Raw genomic sequence first — 13,870 nt, forward strand, 5'->3', positions numbered from 1 at the left:
GTAATTGGCACTTCTCAAGGTCTCATTCACAATGACATCAAGTTCTCCTTCCTCAGAGTGCAGCACAGCGCAGAACCCTGCTTCTCCACCTGGGGGTTGGCAGCCATGATAGTGTAGTTGCCATCGTCATCACTGGTGGTGGAGTCGATGTGCAGAGAGCATGTCCCATCTCCTTCTCGCCTCATTTTGCAGTGCTCATTTCTCTTTGATATCTGCTTCCCATCTTTGAACCAGTAAACCTGCAATGAGAGTTAATCGAGGAGAACATACACTGTTCTGTACATCTTTTGAGGATGATGAAGTAGGAAATAGGGTGAGGCAAGGACTGATAGTCATCTCTACAAGTGCCCCATCCCTTATAAAGCACTTAGAAAAATATATATTAAAAATGACTATATAATATGCTCCTGCACTTGTACATACACAATACATAAGTCAAAAATTCTGTATAATTTAGGATCAAGATCAAGCTTTTGACTGTTTCTGTTGTACTTCATAATTACTTAAAAAGCCACCCCAAGGACCAGACATGTCTTCAGAGGCAAAATAATGAAAGCCAGGAGTGTGAATCCCCCCCCTCCCATTATCTTGTTTACAAGCTCAAGTCTTCTGCAGTCACAGATCTGAGAGTCTACAATAGCTCACCTTACTTGAAAGGATAGTATGGTTTATTATACCAAGTGGAAGGAAGCCAGGAGTCACTTGTTAAATTTCTCATCTGGCTAAAATTTAAGTAAGTATATTTTTCATGTTGAATTCTGCATGTATCAAGGAGATATCTCAAAGACAGGGGGTTAAAATACTGGCTGCAGCTGTTCTTCTTCACATTTCCTGGTTACCTAACCATACATGATAACACCATGCTAATGTTTTTGAAAGTAGAGCAGAGAGATCCCCTACCACAGCCATACCAGGTGTAAATCCTTCTTTCAGCTGACTGCCAAAAAAATCTGGTGACTCATAAGATTTTTCAGCAGCCAGTAATAACGATATGACATTTTCAGCATTTACCAACCTAATAGTCATAATACAAATATAGCTCACTTTGTGCAACAACAGGCACTTTGTGGGTATTCAATAAATGTTAAGTAAAAAGAAAAATATCAATTTGGTGAGTTCGGTGGTTGAGAGAATCAATAGCCCAAAATGGAAGATTATGACTAAGAAGTTTATTTTAAGCTTGTATTAAAATTCTAACTTACCCATAAATCTGATTTATTTTTGGCCTAATTATTTAATGATCCTATCTCTGACTCTCTCTTTTTAGTAAAATTATCTGGGCTTTGTTAGTTTTCTGGCAGTAGTTTTTATTCCCTCTGTAGATACTTCCTTAGAATCTGACAAAACTTTCGTTAAGGCACCCGTCTACAGCTCTGTGTTGTTGGTTGGGCAACCAACTGGTCATCTTCTCCTACCTTTGGAACTGGTATTCCAACAATTTTGCAAGTAAATGTCACTGGAGAGCCTTCTGTAACCCGGAAATGCTTAAGTCTTTTGTCAAAGATGGGAGCAATACACTTGCCCGTGGGGATCTCATCATGTTGGATTTCATCATCTGATTCATCAACAGGGGTACGTTCCAAGCGAAACTCTATTTCATTCATCAGCCTCTGCTCAAAGCTTGAAATTTTGTACTCCTGTCAAAATGGCAAATATGTTTCAATTTCAGTTCTATGGGTGATAAAGAGGATGACTATGAGTATAATTTGAGGATGGAACTTTTTAGATTCAGATATTAAATATATATCATGGAAACCCAATAAACCAAACATATTCCATTTCCAGTTCCTCACCATGGAGCACTAAAGGAGATGTCAATGTCTCTACTATAATCCCAAACTGCCTTAGTGAATCCTGATTCCTCACCTTGAGTATGGAGCCCCAGTAGCATCCTGTAGAGAAATGAAGATGGAATGTAATTTCCATTTCTAGTATTAATGTCCATTTCAATATGTAGAACTTCTTATCTTGTAATATGGAAAAACTATTCTGAATTGCATTCTGATGCATGCCTCCATTACCAACTTCCTATCTATTCTGCACGTTCCCATCTGTATACTTGATGAAACCTGTCTTGAATAAATCTTTTACTTCACATCCATCTTCATTGCATCTCTCTATGCCTACCACAACAAACCTACCTGAAGTAATTTTGTATTGTTACAGGATAATTTCCTTGTTACCCACTCTTTTGCTAATATACTCCAATGAGGCTTGTGTTCTCACTGTTCCACTGAGATTGTCAGGGTCTCCAAATTTGCCAAATCCAATTGCTACTAATCTTTTCTTACCTGACCCCTCAGCAGCATTAGGCAAAGATGGCTACTTCCTCCTTTTTGAAATATTTTCTTCTGTTTGTTTTCACAACACCATATTGGTTTTCCTTTTCTTTCTTAAGCTGCTCCTTATCAGTCTCCTTTCCGAGCTCCTAGTCCTAGGTAGGTTGTCTCATCCCATTTCACAACTTCATTACCTTCTGTATGCTGATGACCCAAATCCATATCTTCAAGCCTGAGCTTTCCCCAAAACTCATATACTCGATGATCTACTGTACATCATGAGAATCATATGCCCAGTGATTGATTCTATATCATGGCTTGGGCACCCAATGGGCATCTCAAACTTAGCATCATCCAAACAATACACATTTTGTTTCTGTCTCCCAGAAATGTTCTTACCCTGCTCTTCCCCAAATCAGGAAATCATGCCACTACTCATCCAATTGTTAAGTAGTTAAGCCAGTGTTTCTCACACTATTTTTGGTGAAAACCAGGTTTTAAAAAATTTCCAATGCATAGTTTTATAAAGTAAAATAAAAATGAATTCAGAGCAAAAATGTAATTTAGGAGGCATGCAAAATTATTATATTTAATAGGTATTTAAAATTTTTCTGTCAAACTGCTATGAAGATTTCTTAATGGTTACTCTCAGTTTCTGTACTTATGTCAAGGTGGAGAGGTGATAGCTTACAGATTGCCACAGGACCTCAGACCACACTTTGAGTGTACCAAGTTAAACTCTGAATCTAGGACTTATCCTGAATTCCTGTCATTCCTTCTCCCTGCTGAATACTATCAAGCTTAAATGTCACCTCCTCAAAGCAGCCTTCCCAGTCCACTTCATGTAAATGAACTCTCCATTCAAATTCTCTGCACAGTACTGGTTACTATCTAGTATATTTCTTGTTTGTTTATTGATTGAGTGACTGAATATCTCTAAGGGTTAGAATGTTAGCTCCACAAGTGCAAAGATCTTGTTTATCTTGCTTCTCACTATATCAACAGAACATGGAATGGTGTCTGCCTTGTGGCAGATGCTCAGTGAGTATCTGAAGAATGAGTGAATACATGGATGACATGGGGGCAATCACTTGTTCCAACTGCATCTTTGAGGACTCCTGAGCCATGGCTTTGGGCTGAAGGTAAGACCTTCTGTTAAGCTTGTGACTCTAGTTAACCACAATTTCATAATTTAGGTGAACACCACGGAGATAGCACTAGGATGTTCCTGAAATAGAATTCGGAAGTACATGGATGATACACATCTGCCTCCAGTCTTACGCAGAGTGATTGCATTCAGGACTCATAAAATGTATTCTCAAGCTATTAAATCACATTACTCATGCCCTTTAGTTATTATCTTATACATATTATCACCTGAATTTGTGTAGAATTGGAACTTAGGAAACAGAAATACAGAAATCAGGTGTTTCTTGGTTTCAATTTCTTGAAACCAATTTTAAATCCTCCTTTCTTGGCCACATCTCACAGTGGGTAAGCAAAATAAACCCACAGCTCTTCAGGGTAGAGAAAATGATTAATCTTCAGTTAGCTTATTAATTCTTAATCAGATAATTCAAACCAGTTAAAGTAAAAATTTGTCCACTTCCATTAATTTGAAACCTAGTTTAAAAGCATTAAGACTATTTTATATATTATAGGAATTTTTAAAAAGTTGACAAAGCTTCCAGCTACCTAGTAGACCAAACCAAACGAGGCTGACCTTTTTGTAGGTCAAAAATATAGAATTTCATATGCTTCAATCTAATACTTCACACAATGACTATATTTTCCATAAATACATTTAATGATCTCCCAAATGTGAAATATTTTAGTCTTGCCAGTTTACACTTGATCTTAGCCAAAAGGCCGAGAAGACTTGCCAGTTTAAAATCACATGAAGAATATATATTTCTTCTTTCTTGAATTGCATTTATGCTTCTGATTATATATTATTTTTCTTTTTAACACATTTGTTTATTTTCTGGGATACTGAGGAGTAAAACCAATGAGTCATTTTATTCCCTTACATATGAAGTAGGTGTTAAATAGAGGATTTATTATTTTGAAAATTACATCCAAACAGAATAATTCACATAGTTCTCAAACCTCACTCACTGATCCTAAAGTTCAGGAAACTCAGAGTTTTTGTGAGGGTGGCACGAGGGATGTCTTAGCCTTCTACGGCTTCTCATCTTATTTTATTTAAGTCCCCAAATTCCTAGTCCTTTCCTTTTTTTCCCCCCAGTTCTTTCCATAACACCTCTAGTCATTGTCTAATGGAGCTCTTGCTCTAAATTAAAGCATCTTTCCTGAAGCTTCTGCCAGACATGTAAGGGCTGGTAACTTCCTGGCTAAATAGATTGTCAGAGTTATTATAGGGAGAGATGAATTCCTGAAATTCTATTTTAAAAGTATGAAGTAATTTTCCCAAAGAAGGGTTATTATACATAGTGGTAAGTTATGATTATACTTAACCTTCAGGAATACAATGGATGATATATATGAGGCCTCAAGTGCCTGCCTGAGAATATAAATGCCACATTGTCTCCATGTATTCCAAACTTGACTTGACCAAGTTGAGGCCTGACTTTATGGAGTTTATAAATATTTGAATTGATTTGATCCAAGGAACTACAGAAGCACTATGATGAAAATATGCACATTTTGTTTTACTATAAAGGTATGCATATTGGTTATATATTTATTATTTTATCAGTATAGCAAATTGGGAGGTGATGGAAACAGAACACTCACTGAGTTATTTAAAAAAATACTACTCATAACTAGGTACTGAGGACACAGTAGCAACCAGATCTTAACTGGAAGTTTTTATTGAGGCACAAAGATGGGCTAGATATCAAAAAAACAAGTGAATTGGTAGACAAACTATTCCCCAGAAATTTCAAAAGCAGGTGCTTACAGACAGGCTAGACGATCTGAACCCTACAAAGAAGCAAGGAGGAAGATCCAGTGAGAGGACTTTGGAAAAAGTTATTGTGTCTCTGCAGCTCCTACCTCCTCCTCTACTCCAAGGGTACCTACCTTCACTTTAAGATCAGCAAGGGAGATTAAATGGATCCATCTGGAGAGCTTGTTTTGTTTTCTACAATGGGTTAATATCTGACTCCTGCCTAAAAGAGCTAAAGCGAGGAGTGAGGCAGCTTTTTGTCACTGGGCAAGCTGCATTGTGTCAGGGCAGAGGACTTGTGATGGGTTCCATCCTGCACACATGGGCCACATACAAGACAAAGCCACTATGGGGTCAGATTTTGTCTCTCCGTGGCTGGAAAAGGGAGTGTGGAACAGTGTAGTAAAGTGGGGGAGGAGGAAGCAAAAAAGAGAGAAGCTGGCCATACTTCCCTTCCTGGCTTTTAGGTTCACCATTTATAACAGTCTCTGCAGCGTGGGGGTATGGATGGGAGTATTTGTGTGTGGTGTTATATTTCTGAATAAGGATTACAGTGTTGGTTACTACAAGGACTGGAAATTTTGTACTACTGAGTCAAGACTGTATTTCACAACAAAGTTACCATAGAACCTTAAAGAACTAAATGGGCCAAAACTGTTTTGAGACTGACTGCCTTAGGTTTGATATTGCTAGAGCAGGAGAAATAGTCCTACTGAATAAATTCAAAGGGATACTGGGAGAAAAAAATTCTTTTTTAGACATACTTGTTTAATTTACCAAGTATATAATGTATAAATTGCAAATCAGCAACAAAATAAGAATGCTGTAAATCAAGGAATTCCCATAAAGGTTTCACAAATATTTGGGAAATGGGAAACAGGAACATGCAGTTGGAAACCATGCAGTTGTGTGACAGGGGTACGCGGCCTATTGCTAAAGCACTGAATCTTTATTCCTGAGCGGTTACCAAAGATGTATACCATCCCCAAAGCAGAAATTGACCTCTTTTTGTAGTGCTTTACAACTAAGAGTTGGTTATCCCAAGGATAACTACCCTGATTACACATAAATCAAGATTGTCATTCCAAGTCACAACTGATGGGACTCAGATTTTGTAAAGAAATTTGCAAACAAAAGCAATATGTAGGAGTTAAATTTAAGTGCTTTCTACACTGTTTGCAGAAAGGTTGTCCTACTGATCCACACAGGCTTTGAATTCCCAGGACTGAATTTATGCTGCAATCTCCCTTTCCCCTTGCCTTATCCCTTTGTCAGTAAAAGCAGCAGTTTTTGCATCAGATGCTTGTAAGTGATGTCTATGCCCCAAAGGAGAGAATGTTTTTCTGTCTGAAACTGACATTCAGTTAACACCAGAGTTTTGTTTACTTTCAATGTTTTCATCCTTTTAATCTATTGAGTGAAATGGATTATCATAGGGTAGTATCCATAATTAGGCATAATCAGAATCTATATAGTCAAGTGAGATATTTTCCATAGATAGGCCACAAATATCCAAAATTTTCTATTTGGTTGAAAGTTTCATTATTTTATATGAAACTAATGTAAATCCCATAACCATGTACTAATTCAGCACATATTCTGTACCTACTCTGTGCCAGACACAACAGGGGTGCAGCAATGATTAAGACATCCACCAATTCCAGCTCCTAGGGAGATTATAACTGGTGTATCCTGGGTGGGCCTATGGCAGAGGACATGGGGATACTTCACTATCCCAAGGTTCTACTGTGCCCCCAAATAAGCAACCTAAGGTCAATGGCTGTGTGGAATTCTTATTAGAAAAGGAATGATGGCAAGACTCACAAAATAGGATTTTCATAAAGAGTTCATAGTAAGAGATGAAAGAGGTATGCTTTAGGTAGAAGAAAGGACTAAGCAGCTTAGAGAAGAAGATTAGAGGAACAAAAAGTATAGCAAGAATTAGGTGCATATTTTTTTCTTTTGGCAGTATCTGGGAACCACAGACAGTTTTAAAGAAGCATTAATTTAAAAAGTGTGTTGGGGGGAATGAGCAGAATAAAGTGATGGGAAGGTTTCCAGAGAAATGAGGTCAAGGAGGAAAGCTGAAATAAGACTCTGTGTGTGTGTGTGTGTGTGTGTGTGTGTGTTTAGAAATTAACAGTTACCAAATATATACTGGGTACAGAAAATCATGTTAAGTCATGTGTGAATTAAAATAATTGGTTAGGAAACATTCATTATTATATTTTGTGATCCTATGTTCCTTTGACTTCTCAGATTCACCTTGCTATCCTAAACCATTTATGTTTTATTGTTGTCCACTGAAGATACACTGGTGGTGAATGATACACTTCAAAATAAGGAATAATGTAGCCTAAAATCTAGAGGCTGGGTACCTCTCGCGTCAATTCAACTTATCATCAACTCAAAGAAACTTCACTGTCAGTTTAGAAAGCTAGCCAGATAAATATGAACCTTTGTGTTCTAAGAATCAACAAGCAAATGTTAATTGCTATTTAGAAATGTTATATAAAATGAGTTAGAAGGTAAATGCTGAAATATTACAGTTATGATAATACAAAGTGGTAGATATGTCAAAGAAAACCCATTTTCTAAAACGTTAATTTATAAGTTTGAGTTCTGGGGAGGAAATTGTCTATACTCAATATTCATTGTTCAAGGACCTCTGATTTATTTCCATGCTCAGCATAGTGGAATGAGGTTAGACCACACACATGTTCTAGAAGGTTGCTGTTCTTCATTTGCTAGGAATAAAATTGGGTAAGAGAGTCCAACTTTCAGAACTAAAAGTTTTCAAAGCAAAATAAAACAAAAACAGATGCATACTCTTCAGAAGAAATATTTTTCTTCCCCTTCATATGTACAGGCTAATATGGGAATGATAAAACTGATCATTTTGATTCCTCTGTCCCCAGACTACAGATATAGATGGCTATCAATAGGCAAGTGTTTCTTTATGATTGTTTTTCCACTTTCCTAAGCAAATTTTCTTCTTCTAACTTCATCAATAGGCCACAATACATTTTAGATAGTTCTCCGCAACATCTTCACTATCATTTCCCAAGGCAACAATGACAGAACAGTATTATAATGTGGTCATCCTTTTATTCCCCAAACTTACTCAGAATCAACATCTACCAACCTAATGCAAACTTTCCATCTTAGACAGATCCTTAGTTTCCAGAATTGCATTTATGCAGCTTGGTTTTCTTATTCATGGCATAGAACTCAGTCTAGGACCAATTCTGTAACTAAACTACCATAGTAATTCTCAGACTAATGATTCTCAGAAGAACACTGATGCACGTCACAGATATTCAAATGGAGAGTATTGAGATGCTTTTTGAAACTGCTCCTAGTCCCTTCTATTAGCCTTGGAGTTAATTCATGATGGGAGCTTAATAATGAGCTCTATCAGGATTATGACACTCAATTCATAGAAGTTCATGTTTACATATGCTCACGTTTCAGGTAATTAGGAGAAAAACCCTACTTTGCTGCAGTTGGACAGCAGATTAGCATGGATCTACCTACAGAGTAACTATAAAAGTAAAATAAAACAGCTTGTGTGCTGACCTGGTATCATTTTTACAGAGTTTTAATTGCTCTCTCTCTGAGTTATAAAAGACATAGGCTGAACACAGCTCCGATTTCAGTGACACTTAGAAGGATTAACAACCACATATGTGATGACAGTGTTACAGGAAAGCAAATCTGCATCAGACAGAGCAACATTTATGGGGCTTACAGGTAATTGCCATAAAACTGTAAAAGGCTGCACAGTTGCAGGGAAAATGTGGTGTCCTGGAGACCAGGGCTCCAGCTTTAGTTCTAACACTGACAGTTTGACAACTGTGCCTCCATTTCTCCATTTAGAAGATGGAAGAGAGAAGAATAGTTGCCTTGGCGTTTGCCTCCCAGAAACATATGTAATTTGGTGAAACAATACAGGAAAAGGTATTCAATTATAGCGAGTTTAACTGTTCTTCTTTGATTCAATAATTTAAAGTCAAACTGAAAAAGATTTTAAGCAGCACATTTTCAAAAGAATCTACTTAGTAAAAATTGCCCAACATACAGCACAGTTGTAAAATACTGTATATCCATGGCTCCACTGGATGTAAAGGACAGAAACACTAAGGAAAACAGCATATGGTCAGGAAAATCTGGAGCCTTATTTCCAGGGATTACTTATGCTACAAATTCTACAATATTTGGCATGTACTTTTGACTGAAATATTGTTATGTTTCTTTTTTTTTCTTCTTCTTTTTCTTTTCTTTTTTTTTTCTTGTGTTATGTTTCAAATTAGATTTTATCAATTCCCACCTTGGGAAATAAATCAAGAGTTTGGTTATTAAAAAGTAATACATTTTAAAAAATAATCATGTTATGAAATGTAAAAGTAAATAGCTCAAATAACAAAATAGTCTTTTTTTTTTTAATTTGATGCTCACTTATGGCTTTTCTTTCTCTCCTTCAGTGTGAACACTCACTAGTGAGCAAAGAGTTGTATGGGTTGAACCACAGGATATTGACTAATGGCTATTTTACATGATTCAACTGATGTTGAATGTAAAGATTGAAAGGAACTGGTGAGTAGACCTCTAGCACCTTAGATTGTAGAAGTCAAATAAAGGACAGCGTGGAACCCTAGAGTTCATTTCAATCTAGATCTTCTCATACATTGAAATATATCAAAGATGTGATGGTGTTTGTCAATACTGAGCTGAGGATTGCTGGAATGGCCAACAGACTATCTAATCTCTCTTTCCTTAACATATTCCATCCTACATAAAAACATATAAACAGTTACATTGAATTAACTACTGGAGTAATCAAGAACCGTAGATCCATGTAGGTGAGTTTCCTGTACGGCCTTTGGTTAATCTATGCTCTATCTTCTAACACTGCAGGGTCAGCCTCTCTGAGGTCTGGTGGCCCAACCATCCAAGGACTGAATTAAGTGAAATTGTACTTCTTGTATTGAAATTCCAATAAACCATTTGAGCCCAACAATCTTACCTGCTGGTTTGATCTGACATCACTGAAATTCATTTTTTTCCCCAAGTCTAGAATCACTGCATTCTTAGTTTCACGAATGTAATCATCATTCACTGGTTGGGGAGACTTTGTGTTTTTCTTCATTAGTCCCTGGGATGGCCTGTAAAATAAAGTCACACCTGACACACCCATGAAAAGCCCTTGCCAGTGCCCGAAAGCCTAGGAATCAGGGTGGCTGAAATGGCAGTCAGATACTAGGAGTCATCAGGCACTTATGCCCCAATGTTGAGCACTGCACAGAGAATCTGTGTTTGTAGAGGGGTTTTCAGTATTTAAATTATTGAAAATGATTTAAAGTAATCATGCCCTTTGCTCTAAAGTGTTCAAAATCCGTTTAGTGTCTACGAGGGTTATCTAGGAATCCACTCAATGAGAGTCCTGTCCCAGATGAAGCTATTCTAGGCATAGGTCCTTTCTTAAGTGACATCTTTTACTTCAGAGATCTTAATGACACTTACACAGATGGTGCACTTCTGGGCAGCCCCATGGCATTGGTGGGCGGGATGGCAGGGAGAGAAGGCAGGACCGAGCTGAGGAAAGCCACCGGGTTCTGAATCCGGCTGGTAGGAGAGACTGGAGCTGGGGAAACACAACGAGGCTGAAACTGGTTTCCACTGGAGACAGCAAATGTGAGTGGTGGTTGTGCTGGCTCTATGGGAGCCGGAGGGGGTGGCTCGCTTTGGATGGACGCTCCTCCCAAAGGTTTGGTTTGCATGGAGGGGTGAGAAAGTAAGAGGCTCTCTTTGCTCACTGTCCTCTGAATGGTTTGAGGTGTGCCGCTCAGGGTGAACACTGGAGAGCTGGAAGGGGACGCGCTTGCTGCTGCTGCGGTGGCACTTGGAGAGGGGAAGAAATGCTTGGGCCGGGCCAGGCTGAATGTCTGTGCGGGCGGGGCCTTCACCTGCTTGCCGGACGCTGTCACCGCCGGGGAAGCAGTGGAGTTCAAAACGCTCATGTGGAAAGGAAACTCCTTAGGAGATGAAGGAGACGGGTTTTGCAACTGCTGTTGTTCCAGTAAGACTTGGTTATGAAGCTGTTGCAGCTGACTGGAATCACTGCACACGAGAGTGGGGAGAGAGAGAAGGGAAATCTGTCACCCTTGACCTCACCCATCAGAAAATGTGTAAGGGCACCTGGGTGCCACCTGGCTCAGTGGTTGAGCGTCTACCTTCCACTCAGAGCATGATCCCGGAGTCCTGGGATCGAGTCCTGCATGGGGCTCCCCATAGGGAGCCTGCTTCTCCATCTGCCTCTGCCTCTGTCTCTCATGAATAAATAAATAAAATCTTAAAAATAAAATGTGTATACAGGCTGTTTATAACTTTGTGCTGACTCAGAACACACAACCAGAGTTGCCAGGAAGGAGCTCATCAATTCTTTGTGAGCTGTTTCTCCTTTCTAAATCTGTTTGTGAGGAAAAGGGGAAAAGCCCTCATAACGCACAGCTCCAAAAGGCATAGTTTACATTATATTCTTTGTGTTGTGACCCTGCAACATGGCAGCCCAATTCTAGAGTGTTTATAAGTTAGGAAAAGAAATTGAAACAATGCTCCTCTGTTGGGAGTGCCTAAAGTTCTGGTAGGAGCAAACTGTATCTCAGCTTTGGGACAGAAGGCAGCGACATAAGTAACTGAGTGTGTTGTATTCTTCATTCTGCTTCAATTTATTTATTTATTTTAAAAAAGAGTTTATTCATTTGAGACAGAAAGAGAGAGTGAGAGAGCACACAAGCAATGGGGAGGAGCAGAGGAAGAGGGAGAAGCAAACTCACCACTGAGTTGGGGAGCCCAACACCAGGCTCAATCCCAGGACCCTGAGACTGAGATCTGAGATCACAGTCTGAGCTGAAGGCAGATGCTTAACCAACTAAGCCACCAGGTGCCCCCATTCTGCCTCATTTTAAAGCAAACCTTAATAAAGCTGCTGGGTGTGTCTTGGTGTTTCTAATCCTCTCTCAACAACAAAGCATTATAGATAAGGTGATCATATGTCCCAATACATCCTGGAGTCTTGGTTTATGCCTGTTTTCCTGGCATAATTTTTAATAATGCTCTTTTACTTTAAAAAATGTCAGGGTTTGAATGGTAGATTATATGGCCACCCTAGTTAGAAACATTGCCTTACATGTGATGTGATGAGCACTGGGTGTTATATGTTGGCAAATTGAATTTAAATTTCAAAAAATTTTTAAAAATTAAAAAAGAAAAGAAGAGAAAAGAGAAGAGAAGAAAAGAAAAGAAAAGAAAGAAAAGAAAAGAAAAGAAAACATTGCCTTAGACTTTTCTTGTTCCTAAGGGGAAAGAAGAAAAGCTGGAAGTACTTTTTTCTTTCGTAGGAAGCTGAGTTGCACAAACATTATATGATTTGCCTACAATCTATTTATCTTAATAAAATGCTTAATTATTTTTTTTAAGATTTATTTATTTATTTGAGAGAGAAAGAGCAACCACGGTGGGGAGGGGCCGAAGGGAGAAGGAGAGGGAGAGGAGACTCCATTAAAGAGGGAGCAAGCCCGAGTGGAGGTTGAGCCAAAATCAAGTGTTGGACACTCAACCTAAGTGCCCCTGGTTAATTATTTCTTAAGAAAGAAAATGGAAAATTAAAATCTCTAAAAATCTTATATGCATAAAGTCATCAGGGCTGCTAAACTTTGCTGTTTAGAAGTATTTACTCTCAAATGAATAACTACAGGAAATTCCACAAGGAAGATTGTGGTGTTTCAAATCTACCACAGCTTTACGTTCTTTGGAAACATAGGTTGCTACTGTAACATAGGTGATCTGCTGAACATGAGATCTATTAAAAATGAAAAGTTCAGTATTTTCATAGCATCAGGAAGGTCAACAACACCAGTGATAATAAAGTTGAATCAGGAGGTTCTCCAAACCTTGATTTTTCTGAATTCTTGGAGTTTAAGATCTTTTTCCTTTCTTTCAGTAACATTTCTGATACACAATATATGGAAAAGTAACTTCACAAACAGACCCTATTTGCTGTCAAATGGCTGCAATCATTCTACTAATCTATGAAAATTCTTGTTTTGAGTTAAACTAAGAATTCAGAAGCGTTAGCCACTTGGTATAGTAACTTTCTTATCTCTCTCTCCTTTTTAGAAGTTTTAAGCTGAGAGAATAAAGTAATATAATTAAAAATTAATTAAACCTTTTAGTTTCATCATAGAGGAAAGATTCAGTGACCAAGAGAAACAGAAATAACTTTGTTAGATTATCCTTAGAAAAATAAAAATATATACAATTAGTATTGTTTCTGTGTTAACTTAGCCAATAGAATGAAAATACAGAAATCTTTAGATTTTAATGGATTTCATATTTGTCAGGTCACATTCTGTGATTGCTATAGCCAGAAAATAATGCTATATGGTTTTCAGGACATCTCTGCATAGAGTAGTTTACATGAATGATTTTGCAGAAATATTTTATTGTGCTTAGGGAAACAGAAAAAGTAGTATATGACAAGTAAGTAAGCTTAGAAAGATAAGGATGATAAAAGGGGGCAGGAAGTCATTTGGTATTGATTGATTCTTGTTTCCTTTAGTTCTCATTGAATAAAAACTAAGAACTAGCTTTTTACTGTAAGTAAGGCTTCCCAAGGCAC

At 37.9% G+C, this 13,870-nt stretch overlaps 1 protein-coding gene across 3 annotated transcripts in view; it reads right to left on the reverse strand.

Annotated features, from left to right (window-relative positions):
• MYPN (myopalladin) overlaps positions 1-13,870 on the reverse strand; it is a 100,986-nt gene that overhangs the window by 14,353 nt on the left and 72,763 nt on the right. For all 3 annotated transcript variants that reach the window (XM_041749452.1, XM_041749454.1, XM_041749451.1), the window contains 4 exons: positions 10,714-11,310; positions 10,217-10,355; positions 1,416-1,637; positions 90-239 (listed from right to left, as the gene is read on the reverse strand). In XM_041749452.1, the coding sequence (XP_041605386.1) occupies positions 90-239; positions 1,416-1,637; positions 10,217-10,355; positions 10,714-11,310 (1,108 nt within the window). The remainder of the gene's footprint in view (positions 1-89; positions 240-1,415; positions 1,638-10,216; positions 10,356-10,713; positions 11,311-13,870) is intronic.

The sequence above is a fragment of the Vulpes lagopus genome, chromosome 3 (genome assembly GCF_018345385.1).
Source record: "Vulpes lagopus strain Blue_001 chromosome 3, ASM1834538v1, whole genome shotgun sequence".
NCBI classification, from domain to species: domain Eukaryota; kingdom Metazoa; phylum Chordata; class Mammalia; order Carnivora; family Canidae; genus Vulpes; species Vulpes lagopus.